Raw genomic sequence first — 23,375 nt, forward strand, 5'->3', positions numbered from 1 at the left:
GACATGTTTCCTTTTTTTGCTAAAAACCAAATCCAAGTAAGTTTTTTTTTTTGTTGCTAAAAACCAATTCCAAGTAAGTTAAAGAACTCAACGACGATTATAAATAACCCATTAACCCTCTCATTATTTCTCACAATCAATCGATTAAAGCTTTGTCTCGTTTTCAAAGTCTAAGACGAAGACGAAGAATCATCCATAAGAAGAAGAGTACTCTGCTGTTCTGTTCTTAAAATCAACCCTCAAAAATCTCTCTTGAAGATGTCGATCACGATAGTACACCGTTACCTCGTTCGTGAGTTTTTTGCTGTTCCGTTTCTTACGCCACACGGATTTGGTTACCGCCACTTCTGTCGTGACTCCGTTTTACATGTTCCTCAAAGACTTGTTCCTCTTTTGGGCTTGAAGAAGAAACGTTCACAAAGAGCTTACTTCAAACCTTCTAATACCAGAAAGCCGCAATCTTATAACCCTGATCCTGTTCAAGCACCGACTCAAGAAGTAGCGCAATCTTATAACCCTGATCCTGTTCAAGCACCGACTCAAGAAGGAGACCTTTTTGATGGTTCGGTCACGATGTGTGCTGCTCCTTCGCCAAGACACGTACCGATTCCGATATTTTGTGGTAGAGAGATGACGAAAGTGTCTTCAAAGCTAACCAAGACTTGAAGTTCATATGAGAGAATTCAAGAGACCAAGCTTTTTTTCTAGAGTTTTTTGTTAAGCAATTATTATCTTCTTCTTTTTTTTTGTGAATTTTGTTCAGTAATCAGTATTCACCAACGTTTACTGTACTTGAGTCACAAGTTGTAAAGGCAACATTCTTATTTACAAAAAAAAAAAAAAAAAAAAAAAACTAGCTTATCAGAATCATGTGAAACTAAAGTGGATTCAGAGTTTCTTTTACTTTCAAATCTCAGGAACACAGTATCTCTCTATTAGTTTCTCTGTCTCCCTACATAATAAAGACCATAACTATGAGTTGTCGTGTCTAGTAGTTCTATTACTTCTGCGGAAGGTAGTGACAAAGAAAGCGTAGGTTACAGTAACAGCTACGATACAAACTCCGATGTATGTGCACAGAGTGGTTGCACACACATATAGGTACCTGTTTACCATTGTTCACCAACACAATTAAACACCACTGAACCGGAATAAAAAAAAAAAAACAAACGCAGGATGATAATTTAAGACAGAAGCAAATACTTACTTGGGAGAGAAGACGCTCCACACAAAGAGGTGATTCCTCATGAGTAGCAAGACCACAGTGTATGCGGTCAAGAGCACTGAGTTGATGCAGAGCGGAACAAGACAAGGGAACCCGAGCTTTAGCTTCAAAATTTGTCCAAGACTTGTTTCCCGATGAGTTGATATTGTTGAATGTGATTGGTTTCTTAGTTTTGCACCAACGTACATGACAAGAGATAAAAGGAACAGCATGGGAGATGCATACGTGATCATGAACATCAAGATCCCAGACAGTATTGTAGAATGACTAGAGATTCCCTACGAAAAGGGGTTTGGTGAATGTGTCAGTGTTATGGTAAGTGTACATACGGAATGTGAATTAGAAAAAAAGAGGAAGCACAAGGCTTACGATAAAAGCAGCAGCAACATCAATGGTTGCTAAAGTATTGCTGTTTCCAAGAGCAAAATGACCTGCCATTCCCATGTAGTAGAGTGCACCAATCTACAAAGAGAACCCCCAAACCTTAAAGCTTGAGCTTTTTCTTGCGGTATAAATCGCAGAAAAGGAACAAAAAGAAAAACTAACCTCGACCCATTCATTCACTTGAACATCATTAGAAGAAAGACATGGAATTGCTAAAATCTGGATGAGAAGCAAAATTATGGGCCCCGAGTTGATCGGTTGTTGGAGAAGTAGATGTAGAAGACACCAGCATAGTATGTATGCAGAGCCAATCAAATATAAGCAATCACCTGCTTCAGCTAGAAAGGACTTGTCTTTGTTTAGCATAGACCATGGCAAAACTAAAGCAGCTCCAATCGCAGATATAAAAAGAAGGAAATAGATAACTTTTACTATGACAGTGGCTCCAAATTCAGTTGACACTTCAAACATTTCATCCTGATATCTCCCGGCATGCAGCAAGACTAGGAGCCCACAAGTTAGGAAACCCAAAGCTAGGACGCAGACACTTTTTTTCTTTGATCCTGTTCGAGAAAGAGTAAATAGTCCTAGACCAATAACAATGATGTTTGAGATTAACTGAATCCATTTTACATAACCACTGCCAACTTGCTCTAGCCACTTCGAAATATCAGGAAGGTAAGTCCAGTTCACGCCCCCTTGATGCCAACCTCTTAGTAGTCTACCAGATATAAGAAGCAAGAATATAGAAACAGCTTTATAGTCTCCAAGTATGTTCCTCCCCTTGGAAAAATCGAATAACTTTGCTGTCTTGAAGAGTATCAGAAGATGGAACGTCGATACCATGAAATGCCATATATAATGCTCTTCTTCCACCATTGAACTAGATCCCATGCTTATAACAAGGATCAAAAGAAGAGCAAAAATGAACACCTCTTCCAAATTTAACCGATAACTCAAACTGCAGACTCGATCCTTGGGCTCATGGTAAACCTCTTTGAATAAGGACAGAAAGAGAGTGGCACAGACGATGCATGAAAGAAGCATGGCACTCAACCCAAGACCAAGTAAGAAAACTGGTTTCTGCAAACATTGAAGAGTTTGTAATCAATACAATAGATTCTTACTAGATAAACTAGTGACGATTGACAATCGTCATTTTTAAAAAAATACGTTCATAGAACTCTAAGAAAAGATGTCAAACATACTTCAGTGGTTTTGCTTGCTAACCACTCACTTGCAGTTTTCAAGAAGGCGTTATATGCATCTAAAGCTCGGCTAAAATCTTCCACGGCACCAGAAGACCTATCAACATGAAAGCCATCCTCGGAATTAAATATATTAAGATTAAATTCAGGAGAATCACCGTATGTGGAAATCTCAAACAAATCACGCACTTTGTCAATTTCTTGGACTTCCAAATGTGATGGAGAAGTGCAGCGTTCCTAAACAGGCAAATAAGCTGTTTCTCTTTCTCCCCAGAGCACTCGCTAATATCCAAACCCTTACAAATTCCATCGACGAAGCAATTGCAGGAGAAACCTTCAAATAAGGAACTCGGTATCTGTGCTTGCATTAGTCTGAGTAACTGCCATGAATTCAGTTCTAGTGCCCGTAGTTGCTCATAATCTGAAATGAGAAGACACAGTAAAGAAAAAACAGTCAGATGCATCCCCACACGTTTGACTGAAAATTTCGAGAGGCCAATAGTGGTTAACCTCGTAAAGAACTGAGTGTTCCTGGGACAACCACTCCAACATTGTTCTTTGGGATAGGCACACCAAATAGAAGAGCTAAAGTTGGCGCCAAATCTACCTACATTACAAGGTTTCATATCATGTATAACTCATTATCATCAACAGTCTGTCCAGCAAAAGAGTGAAAAGATATCTCACGAAATTTGCAGTGACTGTTTTACCTGGAAAGCTACATTATTGATAGCTGCACCATAATCAGAAAAATTGCTACTCAAGCCAATGAAGAGCATTAAGGAGTCAGTTTCTTCATATGACGATCCTCCATGATTTCCATTATCAGTCATGCCATGATCACTGACTACTACCTGTATATGAAACCATATAAGATTAACTCTTGACATATGAAATTTAAATGGACCTTTAAACACGAAAAACACTCACCAAAAGAGTCTGTCCTTGATCATGAGTACGATCCATCACCGCTCTTAAATGCATTGTTCTAACTATGTCATCCATTTCTTTAAGTTTTCCAGCCATCAAAGGGCTGGAATAGAGAAAAAGAAAATAAAATGATTCAGCCATACAACTAGTAACCTTAACCTTTCTACTCAAAAATAGGCTAGGAAACTAGCAAAGACCTGTTACGGCCTCCAGTATGTCCAACATGATCCAATCCAAGGTAATGAAGGATCTGATAAGGGATAGATCTAGTAAGAATAAAGCAGAGAAAATCTCAAGTGTTATCCAAGAGTAATTAATTTTAGTCAATATATATTACTCAGAAGAAATTGTGATCAATTATTAAGGGGATAAACGCCAATGCTGAGGAATAAAAAAAAACAAAAGCAAAAACTAACCAAGAAATTCCAATCATCACTGTTTAGCTGATCCGGTAGGTGTCGAGAAACATTTCTGTCTACCTGTACTGTATCTTTGACCTGTTCAAAAAAACATTTTTTTGTTCCTATGAGTATATGACCACGATATAGATAAGAAAGCAATAAACAAAACCAAACATCACATTAAAACTCACAAAGAAACTGCTAACACCATCATGTCTCATAAATAGCCCTGGGAATAACTTGAGCCACGTCTCATCACCAAGCATCACCATTTTCCAACCAATCCTAAAAAATTGACCTGGTAAAAACGGAGCACTGTTACAATGGCTATTCTTTTAATGTTAGCACGCATGAAAACATTTCTCATTCACAAGACTAAAAGCTACCAAGAAGGTTGTCCTCTAAAAAGGCTTGTGTGTTAAAATTGAAAGCCACGTCCAAGAAACCACCAATTGCCCCAGAAACCATTGCCTGAAAACAATAAAATCAACAACTCAGCAAGCCAAAAAAAAAAGATCATCTTAAACTGTGATCATTTACTTAACAACTACAATAAACACACCTTCAACCTCGGCATTGTAACAGTTGGAGGAGCTGCTTTAGCATGGTAACCAATAGCATCTCCATTAGCCAACAGTGACTGAGTATAAGGCATAGACTCTTTCCATACATCCCTTGGAGGTTGACCATCTTTCCCAAGAACAAACTCCGCAGGAAGCCCATCAATAACCTAAAATTAACATCGTTTCAACACCCTTAGAACATGTCTCTCACCAAAAAAAAAAAAAGGAGCAAGTTTGAGTTTGAGTTATGTTCATACCATCAAAACCAGTCGATCATATTTCAAAGAGATGCCAGATAACTCCTACAACACACAATATGCCCACCACTCTCAAACTCAAAAGCAACCAAAACGAAGCTACTACACATATGTGTTTGGATTCACTCCAAACAAAAAAAAAAAATACACTAAAAATAAACCTGGTAATGCAATCTCAGTTTCTCAGAATGAAGCTCAGATTCGTTCGAGTTCGGAGAAGAATCACAGAAAGGATCACGATAGCTCTCTGAACCACTGAAATTTCAAAAGTAGAAATAAAGAAAAGAGTAAGCAAATCATTTAGAGCAGCTTGCTTTCAAAACGTGTGTTTATGTAGTAGTAGTAGTACCTGACGCCGGAGAGAGTCGGCTTGACGGGGAAGAAACCGAAAACAAAAATCGAGAGACCAATGATCTGAAGGAATATTCCGGCCACCGTAAAAATCGTCAGTCTCGTACAAGTCATCGCCGTCGCCATTTCAAGATCCGGCGAGAACTGAACCCAGAAAAAAAAAATCGTAAGAAAGGGAAAGGGGAAGCTTTAAGCCCAGTTAAAAGCCCATTAGAATTCAAAAACGCCCATTAGGATTTTTAAAAAGCCCATTATGTGTGTTTTTGAAAAGAAAAAAACAACTGTCAGTCAAAATCATCTTTATTTTGTGTCAGTGAGAGTGTTCTGTAATAGTAGGAAAGAGGCCTAAAAATGGCTAAAAGGTTAGGTGTAATGTTAACTTTAGAGGCTCGAAGCGAAGGGAAAGGTCATGAGAGACACGACTCCTCCTCTCATCTGACACTTTGACCCAAAGAAAGAAAGAAAGAAAGAAACACACAGTTGTGTCACGTGCGGCAAACCTTTTACTACACTACAATTCAATTTCTAATTACAGCGTAACAATGTCATTTCTTCAATCGTTTGAAACGAAATAAACGCTTCAGGAAGCGTTTCAGTTCTTTTTATTTATTTATTAAGATTGCATAGGATGAGAGATGTTGAACCAAATTTATTCTACTTTCTACCTTAACCAAAACAATATGAATGGATTAAACATAACTTTACAATTTTCTTCTACTTTTTGACTTTTTGTGTATGTTTACATTGATTGAATTAATTTGATCGAAAAACAAGTTTTAAAAAGGAATTATAAATTATCTCATATCTAAATTTGAAGAAAATATGACATTTGGTTTATAATTTTTTTATATAAATTTGTATCTGTGTTTTCTAATTTTATCCTAACATTTTCAGCCAAATATATAGTGGTATAAATAGTAATTTGAGCGTCATAATATTTTTGTTTCAACTACATAGATGTTCTATCCTTCCATGAACTTTAACCCCAAAAAAAAAATAACTAAAAAATTCATTGGGTCTCACACACATGCCCATTTTGGATTGTTTAATAAATTTTTAGTTTAAAAAGAAAGAAAAAAAAAACAATAGATGAAACATTTGCTTCCTAATAAGTAAACAAAATCAATAGATTCATCCACAAACGCAAACCAAATTACAAATATCGTTGTTGTTGTCATCCATATTTTTCAGTTTATAAAAACACTATTTTGATTGACTACCCGATTAGATAGAGACAGATGCGTTTACGTAGTAAACAAACGCAAACCATTGTTATAATACCCGTATTTAATTACATCAACCATACATACGGCTTTAACTGTTTGAACCTTGAACCATTCAAATATAATCGTCAGAGAATCGCAATGATTCAACACGATATTTTTGATTTTCGTGGAAGAGACAATAGGGAGCGAGCGAGGTATACGAATACGAGCCACATGGTATATAATACGAGCCAAGTATAGTCGTTATTTTAATTTGTTTAAAACGGTTCAATAAAAAATTAAAAACTAAAAAAATCTGTACGGACAGTGGATCGTGTCCCAATCAAATTCTTGTGGCTACTACGTTGGGGTCCCCTTTGTATAAATTTTGAGTGGTCGACACTGTTTTTTATTTTACTCTGCCTCGAGGGGTCCCCCTCCTCTCTTCTCTCTTCACTGTTTCTTCGCATCAAGGAATGCTAAAACATTATTTGTTTTGTTCAAAACCCTTTTTAATTAATATTTATTTGGTTTTTGCTTTATATTCTTTTCATTTCAAAATATAAAATAGCTAAAAACACGCGTAATAAGATATATATACTTTAAAAAAATTTAATCAATCATAAACCATACTGCATAAAATAAATAATAATAAAATATAAAAATAATTTAAAATTTGTCTAGAAAGTTAAAACATTTTCTATTTATAAAACAAAAAAAAACTTCTAAAACATCATCTATTATGAAACGGAGAGAATAGTACATTATCGAATGGTTGTGGCGGTTTAATTCAATGTTTGGTTTGGGTCGATGACGTTAGTGATGTTGATCCTCATGTAATACAATGTTAAATGATAAATAATCCATTTAGAATGTTAATCTCAGATTACTTTTATTTTGAGTTACATATTCAATTTGTTTTATAGACTTTTTTTTACTACATCTAAGTTGAATTTGGTAGATTGTATCATGGACTATATGATCAGCAGATTAGGATCGGAACAAAAGAACTGACCAAAAAAAATAAACTCACAAAACTCTGTTGTTTTTTTCTTTCTTTTTTTTCTTTCACAAAACTCTGTTGTTATACATCACTCACGAGTCACGACAAGTTAATTGTGCACATTATTGAGCGTTAGTAAATTTTTGAAAAATATTGCACTATCTGAAATTAACATCTTATTTTATTTTTATTTTTTTGTCATTTTTGAGTTGGAAAAACAGTGGCCGCAGACTAATTTATTTGGTTATATATTATTACTATATTACATATTGTCATTTTACCCGAATTAATAATGTTTCTATATAAACACCAAAAATAGTATATACATAGTTTATGGTATTTCTATTCTCATCATATATACATACTATTCTCATATTTTTCAAACTTCATATCTAAAAAAATATAGCCCTTGAAGAAGTCTTCAGGGTTTCTGGTTAGGTTTTTTACAGCAAATACGACCAATTTAGTTACGAGAGAGTGTGTAAGTGACAAAGTGAGACAACTCATTTTATGCTTCCCTATAAAAAGAAATTCCCCACTGACCCAAACATACACACTTCTCTTCTCTCTCTCATCTCGTTGGCGACTTATAAATTCTATTACCTCACCATATCCAATAACCACCACACAGCCACACACACACACACACACACAAACCCCAATATCCAAAAAAAAAAAAACAATATACTACCTCTTTCTTTCTAAAAATAATCATTTAAGAAACCCCATCATCTTAAACTATTATTACTATTATTTTAATAATAAACCTCTCCCTGAAAATATCTTATCCTTCACCAATCAAAAACCTTCTCATGTCTTCTTCTCTCCTCGACATTTGAGGTGGAAAATTAAAATATTTATATATTCCCCTGGCTTTTTTTTTTTGTTTTTTTCTCCCTTGGGAGTTTCTCTTCTTTCTGAGTTTTTTTTTATTTGATCCTCTCAATTTCTCTTGTTGGTTCATCAACAAACTAGATCTTAGTCCTCTCACAAAAGACTTGTTCCAAATCTTTCAAAAACTAGGGTTTTTACTGTCTTGAAATCATATTTATTCTTCTAATTTTAGCAAAAAGAACACGATTTACTTTCCATTTCAGTCGTCTTGTCACTCTCTCTCTCTTCTTTAAAGTCTCCCTTTTTAGCAAAAAAAAATCTCTCTCTCACAAATTTTTCCTCTGAGTTCTTCATCTCCTCCTCATCTCTTTCTTTGCTTTTATTTTTATCTTTCATAATCTCTCATTCTTGAATCTTGATCTACCAAGATCGATCCTGAGGTTATCTAAGCTATCTTGCTTTTTAGGGTTTCCTTGTTGCTGTGATGGCGAGAGAAAAGATTCAGATCAGGAAGATCGACAACGCCACGGCGAGACAAGTGACGTTCTCGAAACGAAGAAGAGGGCATTTCAAGAAAGCTGAAGAGCTCTCTGTTCTCTGCGACGCCGATGTTGCTCTCATCATCTTCTCTTCCACTGGAAAGCTCTTCGAGTTCTGTAACTCCAGGTCTTTCTTTCTCTCTCTAAAATCTCTCTCTCATTAGATTTCTCAAAACTCTTTTAAGGGATCTTGTCTAGATCCAAAGAAAAAAAAACTTACGAGTTTTTCAGATGTATATGTGATACATAGAAGTTTACTGTATCAAAACCTTGTTGGACCACTAACTATTTATATATATTGTTATATTAATGACCAAAATGATGTTGATAAAGTGTAAACTCTGTATTTAGGAAAAGATAAGGTATCTAATTAGGGTAATAGTTAAGAAAACGTAAATCTTGATAAATACGTTTTTATAAAGGCTCTATACTATACTTTTTTCCTTGTGCATATATAAATCTATGTATATAGATTTGTGGGATGATATGTGGAAGCCATCAGTGTCATATTTATTTAGAAATGTGGAGACCATATCATTAGGAATTTAGGAGGTATCTACATATGTGGATGTATAAAGGTTTCCCTTTGAAGAAGTAATCAATAAAAGCAATATATTTTATATTTATGTTGGAATCTAACTAGTGTTGGGAAAAGTCTTATAGAGGTTTTGGATGTGTTATTGATATTGGGAATCCAAATGACTTATCGTATTAGGAAGATACGAGTTTGGATTTTAGACCCACTTGTTATCATTTCAGTTCCTAACTTTTGGGACATACGTCGCACACACTCACAGACAAGTGTGAATATGTTGCTAAATATGATAAGTGTTCACTGTTTAACATGAAATAATGTATATGTTTGTGTTTTGTGGATTAGGTTTGTATCTTTTGCTTGTAGATTTTGGTTAATTGTCGATGTTTATATATATATATATATTGTCAATATCCATAAAAGGGTTATTTATAATATACCTGATAATAATATATATATATAAAATTCTTTCCAACCACAATTAATAGAAGATAATTAACAGGCCTACATAATAAGATATTGATTGGAATGTGTTTGCATTATATAATGAAGCATGAAGGAAGTATTAGAGAGGCATAACTTGCAGTCAAAGAACTTGGAGAAGCTTGATCAGCCATCTCTTGAGTTACAGGTTAGCTACATTCTCGAACCCACCATACATGTTCTTTCAAAGTAGAGTATTACTACGTTAGAGTACAAATATTTTTTTAGATAATTGTACTCATTTATTTATCTAGAATCTCTAAGACATTGTATTGATAATGACAAAGCATTCTGTTATTGCCTACGATTAATTAGACTACATTTTAACATAAGGAAGTACTCTATCCATGTAGAAGTGATGAATGGATGCGAGGTTTCTAAGGATAGACATGTAGAATAGTCCTGTGTAGATTATTATGGATTTGATCAAGAGCTTACGTCAACGTTTATCTATTAGCTGGTTGAGAACAGTGACCACGCCCGAATGAGTAAAGAAATTGCGGACAAGAGCCACCGACTAAGGTACATATATATATATATATATACATGTGTGTGTATTCTATAAACTTTTGAAGTAACTATCATTTTCTGACTATATCTGTTTATATGGTCATATAAATAGGCAAATGAGAGGAGAGGAACTTCAGGGGCTTAACATTGAAGAGCTGCAACAGCTAGAGAAAGCCCTTGAAGCTGGTTTGACCCGCGTGATTGAAACAAAGGTTGTTACGGAAATTATATGAGACCATATTTAAGATTTCTCTAAAGCTCACAACTATGTAACTAATTACTATTTCGAGTTGTTGTGTTTTCATTGCAGAGTGACAAGATTATGAATGAGATCAGCGAACTTCAAAGAAAGGTAACAATCAAAATAACGTGTAATCTTTACTTCTTGATTTCAAATAATTTTGGCAATTTTGGGAAGTAACGTTTTTTTTGTTTGGGGTGTTTAGGGAGTGCAATTGATGGATGAGAACAAGCGGTTGAGGCAGCAAGTAAATGTCTCTATAACACATCGTTTTTTTGTTTGTGTTCAATTTGCACATTCTCGAATTTTGAAGTCGGTTTATGAATTACTAAGCTAGGACCCCAATCGTCTATAACTCATATCTTTGATTATAATTTGAGAGAAGTGAATAAACCAGGTGATTAGCGCTGTTAAAAAGTCTCTAAATCTACTGGTAAACATGTAGCTTGGTAGTCCACTCGATCCCTAGGGTTCTAGAGGTTTTTTGAGTGTGCATGGTTTTGGTTCCTTTTGTTGTGTATTTCATATTGTTTTTTTTTGTTTGGGTTTATGAAATATGAAAACGAATCTAATTCTTGTGTTATTCTTTTTGATATGTTTTGGTTGAGACTTCATGTCAAGATTTTAGTGATTTAATTACTCAACACGCAATTAGTAGTTCTATAGGGAAAACACAAAATGCAAAAATTTGTTGATTTTTTTTTTCTCTGTTCTGGTTTTGTATTTTTTTCAGGGAACTCAACTAACGGAAGTGAACGAGCGACTTGGCATGCAAGTACGTACTTTGATACAGTTTTCGACTTTTGCAGTTATTGTTCTTTTCTTTGGTTTAGTGTTAAATTTGGAATATATGTTTGGTTACGGTGTAGATATATAATAACGTGCATGAATCCGGTGTTGATGAAGTGGAGAACGCCGCCGTGTATGAGGAAGGACACTCGTCAGAGTCTATTACGAACGCCGGGAACGGAGCTCCTGTTGACTCCGAGAGCTCCGATACTTCCCTTAGACTCGGGTAATTAATTTATTAATTACCTTTTTTCGTTTTCTCGTTTTATGATTTAACAATTTTTACATTATTTTCTGAAAAATAATCTATAAGGTAGAAAAGAGTATATGCACTGATTTAAATGTTTGGTGTGGTGCAGCTTAGCATATGGTGGTTAGAGATGGAAACAATACAAAGAAGTTGAATGGTGGAGGGAGGAGAGTGATGTAAATCTTTCAACTCGGTAACAACACAAGAGACAATATGTCTAAATAGTAATAATGCTCTTATGTTTGTTTGAAGGTTTTCGTCTGCGGAAAAGGTTTTCGTTTTTTTTTTTTTGTGGTTTTCACTATATATCATCATCTCTCTTCACTCTGCATTTTTGGTTTGTGACGTCGTTTGTCACAACCAAACTGTATCGACATGGTAAGTTAGAATATGAGATATTGTAGAACTTAAGATAATTGCTTTATCCTTTTCTCAGTGGAAACTGAGGAATTTTCAAAAGTAGCCTATGATCGTAAGAATGATTTTATCTATGAAACTGAACCAAAAAAAAAACAACAACGTTATAAAATAAAGAGCAGATTCACAATGTCGACATGCTAATGTCCTCATGAGTGGGATTCTGTGGTTCAAAACCGAGTTTCTTGTTGTTGGGCTAGAATGTTCACCGTCGAAGTCGCTAGCATCTGTGGTAGAGACAATATGGAAATGTTGTGTACTAGTGTATCTATTAGAATCATCAACGTTGTAGATATACTACACTTGTTTTGCTTTTTAAAGATAATTAGGAGGCATAGGTCGAGCCTCATATATTCGGGACATGTTTCAATAATTTGTTTATACCAACTCCCACACAATGTTGTGACAATTTTAAAAAACTTTAGGGTATTGTTCCAATCGAGTGGGTGACCTCTCTATTTTATTATGAGATTTAGTTTTGATGTTTAATTTTTTTTTGCAATTATGTTTATTAGTACCATAAGATTCCATAAGGAGTTAAGCTTTTGGTATTAGAAATAGGATCCTAATCGTCTTTTACCGTATGGTGGTTTTTGAATGAATAAAAGCTTGAGGAAGAAAACAAAAAAAGTGATGGAAACAATATTGGTGTCATAAATAAGATTAAAACTTAACTCCAAGTTTTATGTGAGGTTTAAACTTTAGACTTTAGAGATCCTTCGGACTAGAGAAAGAAGGTAACTCGTCGGATCGTGACGCACCGACCGACCACCTTTGACTGGTTCATCAAAAACGTGTCCGGTTTTATGGTTAAGCCGTCAAGATTCAATGATTTTTTAAGGCTTTAACAACTTTTTAGAAAAAACGGACCAAGACGACATTTTCACATTCCTCTTTTTTTCTCCATTATTTAAATATGTTAATTCTCACTAAGATACTTTATCAGATTAATTAAATTAAAAGAAAATTTTATATTTCTGACATGTTCTTCTGTGTAACGTATGGATACAGAAGAAGAATAATCGGAGACAATGCTTCCGTCTTCGTCCGACCACGACGCTGGCACTATAACATTGGTAACACAACACACAAATGACATTTGTAATGAAACTTTATTACCCAAAAAAAATGTAAAAAAAATAAACAAAATTCAAAAGAAAAATTAAAATCTTCTTTACCAAAATAAGACCGAGGTTTGCTCCCACCCATGATCTCTCCAAAAGCAGATTCATTTGTAGCACGTTCTTTCCTCAATTTCTGAATTTTTGATTTACAACCAAATTAGACCTTTAAAGTTTTCTTTTGTGGGTCTATCTAAATTTTTTCTCTTTCTTTCTCGGGAAATTTTCCTTTTTTCACATATTAAGATCTAGAGAGAGAGAGAGAGAGGGAGAGAGATAAAAAAGGGTTCACACACACACACACAAAAAAAAGTTACAAGCTTTTCTGGGAATTTGAATGAATAGGATCAGAAGAAGAAAAGAGTTGAAAAAAGATTAAAACTTTTGCGACGATGCTGCAGAGAGCTGCGAGTAATGCGTATTCATGGTGGTGGGCGAGTCATATCCGTACCAAACAATCTAAATGGCTCGAACAAAACCTTCAAGGTCTCTCCTTTTTTTCTCCCATCCATCTCTTAACATATATATGTATATATATCTGTGTTTGATCGTCTGGTTTTATAATAAAGTTGAGATCTTTCTGATCTTTGATCTAAAAAGGATCTTTTGTACAATTTTGAAAATATGATGAAAATTTTAACAGATATTGAGGAGAAGGTGCAATACGTGTTGAAGCTATTACAAGAAGATGGCGATTCGTTTGCGAAGCGTGCGGAGATGTATTACAAGAAGAGATGTTAAGGATTTGAAGACCGCTGTTAAAGTGGCTACCAAGAAGCTTCAGCCTAGGAAGTCTATGAAGTATACTGGTGGTTCTACCAATGTGGTTGTTAAGAGCTCGGGTTTGAGCAAGCCTGAGGCTATGGGGGAGATTGATAAGTTGCAGAAAGAGATTTTGTCCTTGCAGACGGAGAAGGAGTTTGTCAAGAGCTCTTACGAGATTGGTTTGTCTAAGTATTGGGAGTTTGAAAAAGGTATTAAGGAGAAGCAAGAGAGGATCTGTGGTTTGCAGGATGAGTTTGGTGAGAGTGTTGCTATTGAAGACGATGAAGCTCGGAAACTGATGACCGAGACTGCGATTAAGTCATGTCAGGAGAAGCTAGTGGAGTTGCAGGTGAAGCAAGAGAGGTCTTATGAAGAAGCTAGAGAGGAGCATGTCAAGATTAAGGAGTCTAAAGAGAAGCTAAGATCTATGGCAAGCCAGTTTCTAGGTGACGAGAGTGCCTTCGCGAAAGACGACGGTGATGAGGTTAGAAGAACAGAAGAGTTGGAGCATGAGATCAAAGAGATGTCTAGGAAGAAGAAAGAGTTGGAATCTGTAAAAGAGAAGATTAGAGAACATTTCGAGTCTGGTGTGAATTCCTCGGACAACGCGACAGAGATGGCTGAGAAAGTCGATGAGCTCGTGAACAAAGTGATTACCTTGGAGAGTGCGGTTTCCTCGCAAACTGCTTTGATACAGAGATTAAGAAACGAGACCAACGGTCTCCAGACGCAAATCAGTACTCTTGAAACCGACAAAGCGTTGTTAGCAGACGACAAGAGTGATCTGAGGAACAAGCTCAAGGAAATGGAGGAGAAACTCAAGGCATTGCAGGATTTGGACAGAAACGTTTTGGACAAGAGTAGCAATCTGCAGACATCTTTTGATGAAGCTTGTCATAATCTCGATAACCTCTCTGGTGGGAAGCTGCACGATGTGAAGCCAGAGAGCGAGTCTGATAACCTGACCATGAATATAGAACAGGATAAAGACTTGGAAGCTGAGGAGAGGAAATGTGATGTTAGTGAAGAGAGAGAAGAGAAGAAAGGAACATCCGAGAAGAGTGTAAAATTTGAACAGACCCGCGATGCGACAATAGAAGCAGAAGATGCAATCATTGCAGAAGCTGTTTTGGAATCTACTGAAAAAGTAGATTCCGATTTTGAGAAGCAAGCTGCATCTGACAAGACAGATTCTGTTGTTGATAATGTTTTGGAGAAACAAGATGCATCTGATAAGACAGAGTCTGTTCCGGATAATGTTCTCGAGAAGCAGACATCTTCTAAAGAAGAGGATCAAAAGGAGCAAGATGAACCAGATTGGAAAGAGATGTTCATGAAGGGAATGGAAAATAGGGAAAAGCATTTGCTGACAGAGTACACAACTATTCTCAGGAACTACAAGGACATGAAGAAAACTTTGGATGACACGAAAACAAAGATGAAGACAGAGAACGCAACAAAAGATGATGAGATCAAGCTACTACGAGAGAAAATGAGCCTCCTGCAGAAGGGTCTTGGAGACAGTAACGACTTGTTGGAAAACCAGATGTCAAACGACGACTATTCCATAGGGTTCATGGCTACAGAAAACGAGAACATGTCTCTGGTTGAGGAACAGTTCAGGTTGAATATTGATGAGCTTCTTGAAGAGAATTTGGATTTCTGGTTACGGTTCAGCACAGCATTTGGACAGATACAAAGCTACGACACTTCAATCGAAGATCTACAAGCCGAGATATCAAAGCTGGAGCAAAGAAAAAAGCAAGATGGAAGCAGCACAGCGAAATATGCACTGAGATCAGATGTTCGACCACTTTATGTACACTTGAGGGAAATAAACACAGACCTGGGACTCTGGCTGGAGAAAGGTGCATCCTTGAAAGAGGAACTGAAATCTAGATTCGAGTCCTTGTGCAATATACAGGATGAGATAACAAAAGCCTTGAAATCAAGTGCTGAAGACGATGATTTCAGATTCACGAGCTATCAAGCTGCTAAGTTTCAAGGTGAGGTGTTGAACATGAAGCAGGAAAACAACAAAGTGGCAGACGAGTTACAGGCCGGGTTAGATCACATCACCATGCTTCAATTCGAGGTTGACAAGACTCTAGGAAAGCTGAGCGAGGAGTTTGCTCTAACAGGTTCAAAGAAATCTGATCTTGATCTCCAGCATTCGGATAGTCGCTCAAGAGTGCCCTTAAGGTCATTCATCTTTGGCTCCAAACAGAAGAGAGCAAAGCCATCCATATTCTCCTGCATGCATCCCTCACTATATAGAAAGATGAAGACTTCTACATAGGTAACATCTACATACTACATGCCATCCAGAGATTTTAATTGATTCATATACTGTAATTTATCAGATTCATGGAGGATTTGATTCATTTTGTGTCCTTTTTTACCTGTTCTTCCCTGGGAATACCATTCCCTCTTCTTTTTGGTTTGCGAGATTGAAACAATAGTTTTGTGTGTTGGTTTTTTTTATAATCCTTTTTGAGTATTGTAGATTGATTGTTCACAGTTTGTAACTGGTGAAGCAAGAGGAATGGCTTCAGGCTTTTTACATTTACTTTTTCTTCATCAAAATTTGTATGTTCAGAACCATTACAAGAAAACAGAGTTTGTAAGTTTATGTATTTTTTCATTACGGCACAAAATTAGTTAATAGTTTTCCAACAATCGTACGAGAAATGCTAGGACTGTAAGAGCCATTATCTCTCAATAAACCCAAGAGTATACTCAGACTGAACTTTTCATTCTGAAACAGTAACACAATAGATGATTTTCAGAAAAGACAACAGTTCTGCAACAATCCAATGAGACTATACTAAGATCTAAGAGCCCTTAGTTCTCAAAAACTCTGTGTGAAACTAAAATCAGACAGACATTTCATTTAGACAGATGAGAAATCATATTATTTGCATTCTGAAACAGTCACACGAGTTGATTTCATCAGAAATCAAGCTTCATAACCAATTTTACAAGAAAAAAAAGAGGCATACTCAACAAATTACTGAAATATTGGAGAGTAAGAAAAGTTATGTTTTATATACGAGATAGTGTGTTTTAAGTCTCAAATGAAATTTCAGAGACTACCTTAGCCCCTCTTCCTTTAGCCATGTATAGACCTACATGGTGCATCAAATCCTGACACAAATAAAAAGAAACACAACAGAAGAATAAGAAGATGAACCGAAGTGTCAAGTCACTAGAAACAACTGCTGATTATAGAAGCATCAAACTCTTTTCTAATAATACCTGAGGATGAGCCTGAGCGCCTTTGATGTCTTTTGCAACATGAAGAGGAAGGTCAAAAGTAGCACAGCCACGCGAATACACTACCACATCTTCTAGAGGAGGAAGAACACCATGGTTTCGAGCAGAGAGCGCAGCAGCCACAAAATCAAACACACATATGTCTGTACAGATACCTACAACCAGAATCTTTAGATCCCCAAACAGAGTAGAGTTCAAGTAAGTTGAAGATATGCCTAAAAAACTTGTTCAACACAACTAAACAGATCATCAAGAAAAAAACAAACTTACAACTTTGATCTGTGTTTCCTTAACCCAATCCACAAAAACATTAGAACAATCTTTCTCCATCGAACCCACAAACCCATTAACACAATCCTTCCTCCTAAGAGTGACACAATCCTCACTTTCAAGCCACTGCAGAGCTGATTCATTAGCCAGAAGAAGAAGAAATCAAGGCACAGTCTTAAACTAGTTAATAGAATCCTAACAACAAAAAAGACATTGAAAGAGCTAAAGGGTACCAGGAACAAGTTTAGATTCTTCAGTTCCTATAATACAATGAGGAGGATACGGGACCTCAGGTATATCAGGATGATGAGAGTCAATAAACGCAAAAACCGGCCATTTCCGATTACAGAATTCTCTAGCAAGCTTTGCACTTTCCTCTACCATCTTCGATATCTGTTCATTAGGCTCTGTTGGAGCCTGCAAAAAAGTCAAACAACTTGACTGAGGGGAAGCAATATCACAAACAGTTGGGAAGACATTAAGAAACAACTAAAGTTAGAAACTTTAGATCAAATTGAAGAAAGATCAAAAGATTTTATTAATAAACCAAACCATATTGCCTGAGCCAACTGTGCAAAAGCCATTAACAACGTCAACGATGACGAGACCAACGCTCGAGTCTCGATTCAAAACTAGAGATTCTTCTTCGTCCACTGGAATCTCCTTCTTCAGATGATCGAGTATCGTTTCGTGATTCGCCATATCGATACGGGTCTACGTCTAGAAGAGGCGATTGAGAAAACTGAGATATCAAAATCTTCTAAAGTAGACGACGAGACATGTTTTGTCTTTAAGAATAATAAGTAAATATTACTCGTAATGTTGATATTTCAATTGGGGGTGTAGCTCATATGGTAGAGCGCTCGCTTCGCATGCGAGAGGCACGGGGTTCGATTCCCCGCACCTCCAATTCTTCCTTGTTCTTTCTTGTTCTTTCTTGTTTTGGCTTGTTCTTTGTAAATCAGATTATGGACCTAAACCGAAGTAGCTGGCCCATTATTGTAATTCAAATGACTTTCCGAATTACACGAAAGCCCTTCATAAATACACAGTTTTATCATACCAACCTAACTTAATCTCAGCCGTTCATCTTACCTACAACATCTGTTTTCTTTCACAATCAAATAAACTATATAACTGTACTTATTACAAATATCCAAAAAAGATGACAAATATCTTTCGCCTTCCTATAAAGGTAAGGTGGAACTATGTGATTAATCCCTTAAACGATTATCCTAGATAGTCAATGGGTCCTTACTGCCAGAGTGACTATGACAAACTTTTAAAGCCAAAGATGTAGATGAAACCAAAGTATCTCCACATACCACATCGCAATCAATGCTAGCTTCATGCATGGTTAGCTTTGCGAACGGAGGGAGTAAAACATTAAGGGAAACAACAATATGTTTGGTTTGAAGTACGGTACCCCAATGGCAAATATCATCTTAATGAAAGAAAAAAAAATAAAAAATAAAAAAGAGTAAGATGTGGGCAATATTGTTTACCGTAGATAGTCGCGTCGATACTACCTGAGTGACTTTGACAAACTTGTAAAGACAAAGATACATATGGGTTAGCTTTTCGCCACATATACTGTTCCATATATGAAACCTCTAGTTTTAGTATACACCACACATCGTATCATCCCAGCTGTTTATCTTACCTACAACGGGAGATATTTTCACTATCAAATATAATAAACTTATTCTGTGAAAAAAAAAAGTATCCTTCTGCTTGTCTATAAAACAAGACTTAGTTCTGTAGTCAGATTATAACAAAGTAACAATGACAAACTTGAAAGACAACGATGGAGATGGAACAAAGCTCCACGTGGCCATGTTGCCATGGCTGGCCTTTGGTCACATGGTTCCATATTTTGAGCTCTCTAAGCTCATCGCTCAAAAGGGTCACACCGTCTCTTTCATCTCCACTCCACGTAACATCGACCGCCTCCTCCCACGGTTGCCGAAGAATCTCTCCTCCGCCATTAACTTCGTCAGGCTCCCGCTTCCCGTCGTTGGCGACAACAAACTCCCAGAGGACGGCGAAGCCACCACCGACGTCCCTTTTGAACTCATTTCTTACTTGAAGATCGCTTTCGACGGGTTGAAATCTCCGGTGACGGAGTTTCTTGAATCTTCCAAACCAGACTGGGTTCTTCAAGATTTCGCGGCGTACTGGCTTCCTCCGATCTCTCGCCGCCTTGGAATCAAGACCGGTTTCTTAAGCGCTTTTAACGGCGCCACTCTCGGGATTCTGAAACCACCGGGGTTCGAAGAGTACCGTACCTGTCCGGCGGGTTTCATGAAGCCGCCTAAGTGGGTTCCGTTCGAAACTCCGGTGGCTTTCAAGTTATTCGAGTGCCGGTACATTTTTCATGGATTCATGGCGGAGACCACCGAAGGAAATGTCCCCGACATCCACCGTGTCGGCGGCGTGATCGACGGCTGTGACGCCATCTTCGTACGGAGCTGTTACGAGTACGAAGCTGAGTGGCTAGGAATGATACAAGATCTTCACCGGAAACCGGTTATCCCGGTGGGAGTCTTACCACCTAAACCGGAAGAAAAGTTCGAAGACACCGACACGTGGCTGACTGTTAAAAAGTGGTTGGACTCGCGGAAAACTAAATCTGTTGTTTATGTAGCTTTCGGTTCTGAAGCTAAACCGAGTCAAACGGAGCTGAATGCGATCGCTCTCGGTTTAGAGCTTTCCGGTTTACCTTTCTTCTGGGTGTTGAAGACTCGTCGTGGTCCTTGGGATACCGAACCGGTCGAGCTTCCAGAAGGATTCGAAGAGCGCACGGCGGATAGAGGAATGGTGTGGAGAGGTTGGGTTGAGCAGTTGAGAACATTGAGCCATGCGTCGATCGGTTTGGTTCTGACTCACCCCGGTTGGGGAACCGTAATCGAAGCTATCCGGTTTGCTAAACCGATGGCAATGCTGGTCTTTGTGTACGACCAAGGATTGAATGCAAGAGTCATTGAGCAGAAGAAAATTGGGTATATGATCCCTCGGGATGAGACAGAAGGTTTCTTTACCAAAGAAAGTGTTGCCAAGTCACTAAAATTGGTCATGGAGGAAGAAGAGGGTAAGGTTTATAGAGAGAACGTGAAGGAGATGAAGGGAGTGTTTGGAGACATGGATAGACAAGATCGTTATGTGGATTCATTCTTGGATTATCTTGTTGCTCATCGTTAAATTTGAGCATGCATGGAGTCTTTGATCCAAATGGCAGGGTCCGTTGAATGACTATTGATAACGATTTGTTCTAGTGTTGTTAAGATGATCAATGAATATTATTATATTATCATGTTTTTAAATGGTCCAAGTTTTATTAATGCTTAATGTTACGAAAGGTACTATATAGACTGTCAAGTATATTGAAATCAGATCAGTGGTAAAAGAACTTTCCAATTTGATTTTGATATGGACCACGATTCGTGACATATCAAAACCGCACTAGTTTATCTTCCATTTCGTTTTCATCAAGACCAACGTAACTTGTCATATCAAAGAGCACCTAATAATTCATTCGAATCACCAATTGTGGTATCAAAGACGATACAAGAGGCGTTTTTTTACCAATTCTTTTTTCTTTTTTTCCGTCTGAATGATTCATTGATAAACTTCAAGGTAAAATACAAATGCAGGCAAGGAAATCAATTCTTCCTGAGACTTAAGCCGGCGAATACAAAAACACTCCCGGAGAATAAAACCAAAAGAGATAAACTAAGGGGAAAAAACCCAGACTGAGAAAATACACAACAACCAAACGATTACTTCCCAGAACATATTCCAGATATCCAAAAAAAGAAAATTAAACCCTAAATCTTTGAAAATTAAAACAAATTGAATCACCAATGTAACCTATCTTCCAATTGAATCACCAATAGGTCTTGAATGGGGACGATACAAAAGGCGTTTTTTTAGGTTTATGAGAAAAAAACAGACCATGTCACCAATCACACCAAAAACTAAAAATTTGCTTTATTATAAGAAAACAATAAAAGTACTGTTTGTTATTTTCTAAACACAACATTACTCTATGGTCCGCAGTTGTTTGTTAAATAACCAATTATCCAGTGTTTTTTTGCCAATAAGGCCTTGAATAAAGCAAACTTTTTATTTATTTAATTTGTTATTAATAAAAAATAATAATCAACATAAATTTTAACAAATGACTGTATGGTGAAAAGAGTTTTTAAGTTAAATTGTTAAAGATTTTCATAAATAATTTGTTTCTTATATGTGTTTTTTTTGAAAAAAAAAATAACTTACCTCTTTATTTTATGTACAAATTGTACAATAATCATTTTTAATACAAAATAACAGATTTGTAAAAACAAAAATCTATAATGACTTTATGATGAAAAATATCATCAAACTTTAGTATATATATTAATATATTAATAGTTTTAATTATAATTTCCATAAAAAGAATTTATTTTTAAAATATGTATTTCTTCACTATTTTATTGAACAAAATTCACTTACTTACTTCAAAAGAAATTTTGATTTTAAAAGTTTTAAATAATATAATTATACTAATTATTAATAAAAGAATATGAAATCTGCACCGCAAATAGATTTTTACCAATCAAACATTATTTTGTACTGCTTATTTTACATTAACCGTACTTGTCCCGCAAATATATTTGTCCCGTACGTACCATACTTCAACCATACTATATTATTAAATTGTTTATCCTCCACAACCAGATCCTTTGTTACCATTCCGATCTTGTATATATAAAAAGAATATTATTCTTCAAAAAATGTTTTATTTGGTGTGTCTCTTTTTAAAATATCTTTTTCAATTACCTCATTTCAAAAATATTCTTTATTATTAAATCTGAAGATTTATGAAGTTTTTAAAGATTTATAGGATACTTCCGGATATCATTGGGAAACTCAATCCAAGTATTGTAAGGTTTTATAAAATGTTAAAAAGTATTTATAATATATCTGTAAGATATGGGGATGTGGCTACGTGTAAGTAGTAGGCTAATTTGGGGATGGTTGTTCCTTTTGTTTTTGTTTGAGAGTTAACACCAGGGCTTTGTCAGTGTAAGCAATGGGTATCCTTTGATCAAATCTATTAATATAAATCAGTTGACCAAAAAAAGAAGATATATGTTAGATATTTATTTCGTTCAACTAAGTGCTAGCCGCTTATCAAATGGTTGGGATGGGTCTAGTGCAAAAATTGAAGATTAAGCGGGATTACGTCTTTGACAAAGATGATAAGAGTATTGTCCAAAATATATTTCAGTTCCTCTCCTCTGCTAATGGTTCGACGTCTCTCGAACTTACTATCTACAATTTTTCAAGGTTTTTTCTGATAATTGTGAAGAACGAGGGTTCGACTCACCAAGCTCACATTTTTTAACAAGGGAGTATTTGTAATATTTTATATACATATGAAAGTAATTTGGGTATGTTTTAATAAGGTTATACACATATATTACATAAAATATATGATTAATAAAAAAAAATAAAAAATTTACATATGTTGTAATTTGAATTTTGAAAACAGACTTATATTACTCAATTAATTCTTTTTTTAAAGTGTATGTATAACGTTGGACATCAACTTCGGAATATAGTTAACATTGTTTTTTCAGTGAGATTGTTTTGTTTTTTCAACAATGTTGTTGTTTTTTAATATAAAACAATTTTGGTTTACATTGTTTATTCAGCATCAATAACGGAGTATAGTAAACGACGTTTTAGAGTTTATATATATTGGTTTACACAGAATCTATATTTTCAGATGTAAAAAAAGAAAAAATTATGTAATTATTGGTAGTGTTGT

General features: G+C 35.9%; 5 protein-coding genes, 1 non-coding gene and 1 pseudogene across 9 annotated transcripts; 5 read left to right on the top strand and 2 right to left on the bottom strand.

The window, feature by feature from the left end:
• Window positions 1–160: 160 nt before the first annotated feature.
• Window positions 161–666, top strand: LOC109129546 (uncharacterized). The gene has a single exon (XM_019237829.2). It carries the CDS (start codon window positions 259–261, stop codon window positions 664–666), a length of 408 nt encoding a protein of 135 aa, XP_019093374.2. The 5' UTR covers window positions 161–258.
• A 201-nt stretch (window positions 667–867) lies between these two features.
• LOC104751891 (GPI ethanolamine phosphate transferase 2) lies at window positions 868–5,631 on the bottom strand. 2 transcript variants are annotated; one of them, XR_015585185.1, is made up of 17 exons: window positions 5,318–5,531; window positions 5,130–5,223; window positions 4,969–5,013; window positions 4,711–4,878; window positions 4,535–4,619; window positions 4,340–4,446; window positions 4,164–4,244; window positions 3,945–3,997; window positions 3,748–3,850; window positions 3,528–3,671; window positions 3,328–3,424; window positions 3,007–3,238; window positions 2,847–2,914; window positions 1,772–2,692; window positions 1,595–1,687; window positions 1,208–1,503; window positions 868–1,105 (listed from the first exon to the last, which is right to left on the bottom strand). XR_015585185.1 is itself a non-coding variant. In XM_010473940.3 (17 exons), the coding sequence occupies exons 1-17, from the start codon at window positions 5,443–5,445 to the stop codon at window positions 973–975; spliced, it is 2,877 nt and encodes a 958-aa protein (XP_010472242.1). In that variant the 5' UTR covers window positions 5,446–5,631; the 3' UTR covers window positions 868–972. The 2 variants fall into 2 exon arrangements, 1 of the variants encoding a protein (XP_010472242.1); XM_010473940.3 differs by having other exon boundaries at window positions 2,818–2,914; window positions 5,318–5,631.
• A 2,445-nt stretch (window positions 5,632–8,076) lies between these two features.
• LOC104751892 (MADS-box protein SVP) lies at window positions 8,077–12,167 on the top strand. Of its 2 annotated transcripts, XM_010473941.3 has the most exons (9): window positions 8,077–9,027; window positions 9,988–10,066; window positions 10,376–10,440; window positions 10,541–10,640; window positions 10,739–10,780; window positions 10,875–10,916; window positions 11,403–11,444; window positions 11,539–11,684; window positions 11,818–12,167. In XM_010473941.3, exons 1-9 carry the CDS (start codon window positions 8,846–8,848, stop codon window positions 11,834–11,836), a joined length of 717 nt encoding a protein of 238 aa, XP_010472243.2. In that variant the 5' UTR covers window positions 8,077–8,845; the 3' UTR covers window positions 11,837–12,167. The 2 variants fall into 2 exon arrangements, with proteins under 2 accessions (XP_010472243.2, XP_087348175.1); XM_087492049.1 differs by lacking the exon at window positions 11,818–12,167 and having other exon boundaries at window positions 8,081–9,027; window positions 11,539–11,688.
• Window positions 12,168–13,487: 1,320 nt separating this feature from the next.
• On the top strand, window positions 13,488–16,668 carry LOC104751893 (protein NETWORKED 2D pseudogene; annotated as a pseudogene). The gene is made up of 2 exons (XR_015584828.1): window positions 13,488–13,732; window positions 13,890–16,668. The product of XR_015584828.1 is annotated as a protein NETWORKED 2D pseudogene (transcript).
• Window positions 16,669–16,903: 235 nt separating this feature from the next.
• LOC104751894 (nicotinamidase 1) lies at window positions 16,904–18,513 on the bottom strand. The gene is made up of 5 exons (XM_010473943.3): window positions 18,110–18,513; window positions 17,791–17,974; window positions 17,558–17,691; window positions 17,270–17,455; window positions 16,904–17,158 (listed from the first exon to the last, which is right to left on the bottom strand). The coding sequence occupies exons 1-5, from the start codon at window positions 18,257–18,259 to the stop codon at window positions 17,078–17,080; spliced, it is 735 nt and encodes a 244-aa protein (XP_010472245.1). The 5' UTR covers window positions 18,260–18,513; the 3' UTR covers window positions 16,904–17,077.
• Window positions 18,394–18,466, top strand: TRNAA-CGC (transfer RNA alanine (anticodon CGC)). Its single transcript has one exon. It is a non-coding gene; the product is annotated as a tRNA-Ala (tRNA).
• A 550-nt stretch (window positions 18,514–19,063) lies between the features above and the next one.
• Window positions 19,064–20,880, top strand: LOC104751895 (UDP-glycosyltransferase 91A1). Its single transcript, XM_010473944.3, has one exon. It carries the CDS (start codon window positions 19,343–19,345, stop codon window positions 20,756–20,758), a length of 1,416 nt encoding a protein of 471 aa, XP_010472246.1. The 5' UTR covers window positions 19,064–19,342; the 3' UTR covers window positions 20,759–20,880.
• The last annotated feature ends 2,495 nt before the right edge of the window (window positions 20,881–23,375 follow it).

This window comes from Camelina sativa, chromosome 16 (genome assembly GCF_030686135.1).
Source record: "Camelina sativa cultivar CO46 ecotype springtype chromosome 16, ASM3068613v1".
NCBI lineage: Eukaryota > Viridiplantae > Streptophyta > Magnoliopsida > Brassicales > Brassicaceae > Camelina > Camelina sativa.

Bases quoted from the DNA above. Each gene is read 5' to 3' on its own strand.
- LOC104751895 (XM_010473944.3), top strand. From the start codon at position 19,343: ATGACAAACTTGAAAGACAACGATGGAGATGGAACAAAGCTCCACGTG.
- LOC104751891 (XM_010473940.3), bottom strand. From the start codon at position 5,445: ATGGCGACGGCGATGACTTGTACGAGACTGACGATTTTTACGGTGGCC. The intron at 5,224-5,317 runs GTACTACTACTA...TTGAAATTTCAG, and splicing joins CCGACTCTCTCCGGCGTCAG to TGGTTCAGAGAGCTATCGTG. The intron at 1,106-1,207 runs GTAAGTATTTGC...AATGGTAAACAG, and splicing joins TGGAGCGTCTTCTCTCCCAA to GTACCTATATGTGTGTGCAA.
- LOC104751894 (XM_010473943.3), bottom strand. From the start codon at position 18,259: ATGGCGAATCACGAAACGATACTCGATCATCTGAAGAAGGAGATTCCA. The intron at 17,692-17,790 runs GTACCCTTTAGC...CTAATGAATCAG, and splicing joins AGAATCTAAACTTGTTCCTG to CTCTGCAGTGGCTTGAAAGT. The intron at 17,456-17,557 runs GTAAGTTTGTTT...GGGGATCTAAAG, and splicing joins AGGAAACACAGATCAAAGTT to ATTCTGGTTGTAGGTATCTG.
- LOC104751892 (XM_010473941.3), top strand. From the start codon at position 8,846: ATGGCGAGAGAAAAGATTCAGATCAGGAAGATCGACAACGCCACGGCG. The intron at 10,641-10,738 runs GTTGTTACGGAA...TTTTCATTGCAG, and splicing joins CCCGCGTGATTGAAACAAAG to AGTGACAAGATTATGAATGA. The intron at 10,781-10,874 runs GTAACAATCAAA...TGGGGTGTTTAG, and splicing joins TCAGCGAACTTCAAAGAAAG to GGAGTGCAATTGATGGATGA.
- LOC109129546 (XM_019237829.2), top strand. From the start codon at position 259: ATGTCGATCACGATAGTACACCGTTACCTCGTTCGTGAGTTTTTTGCT.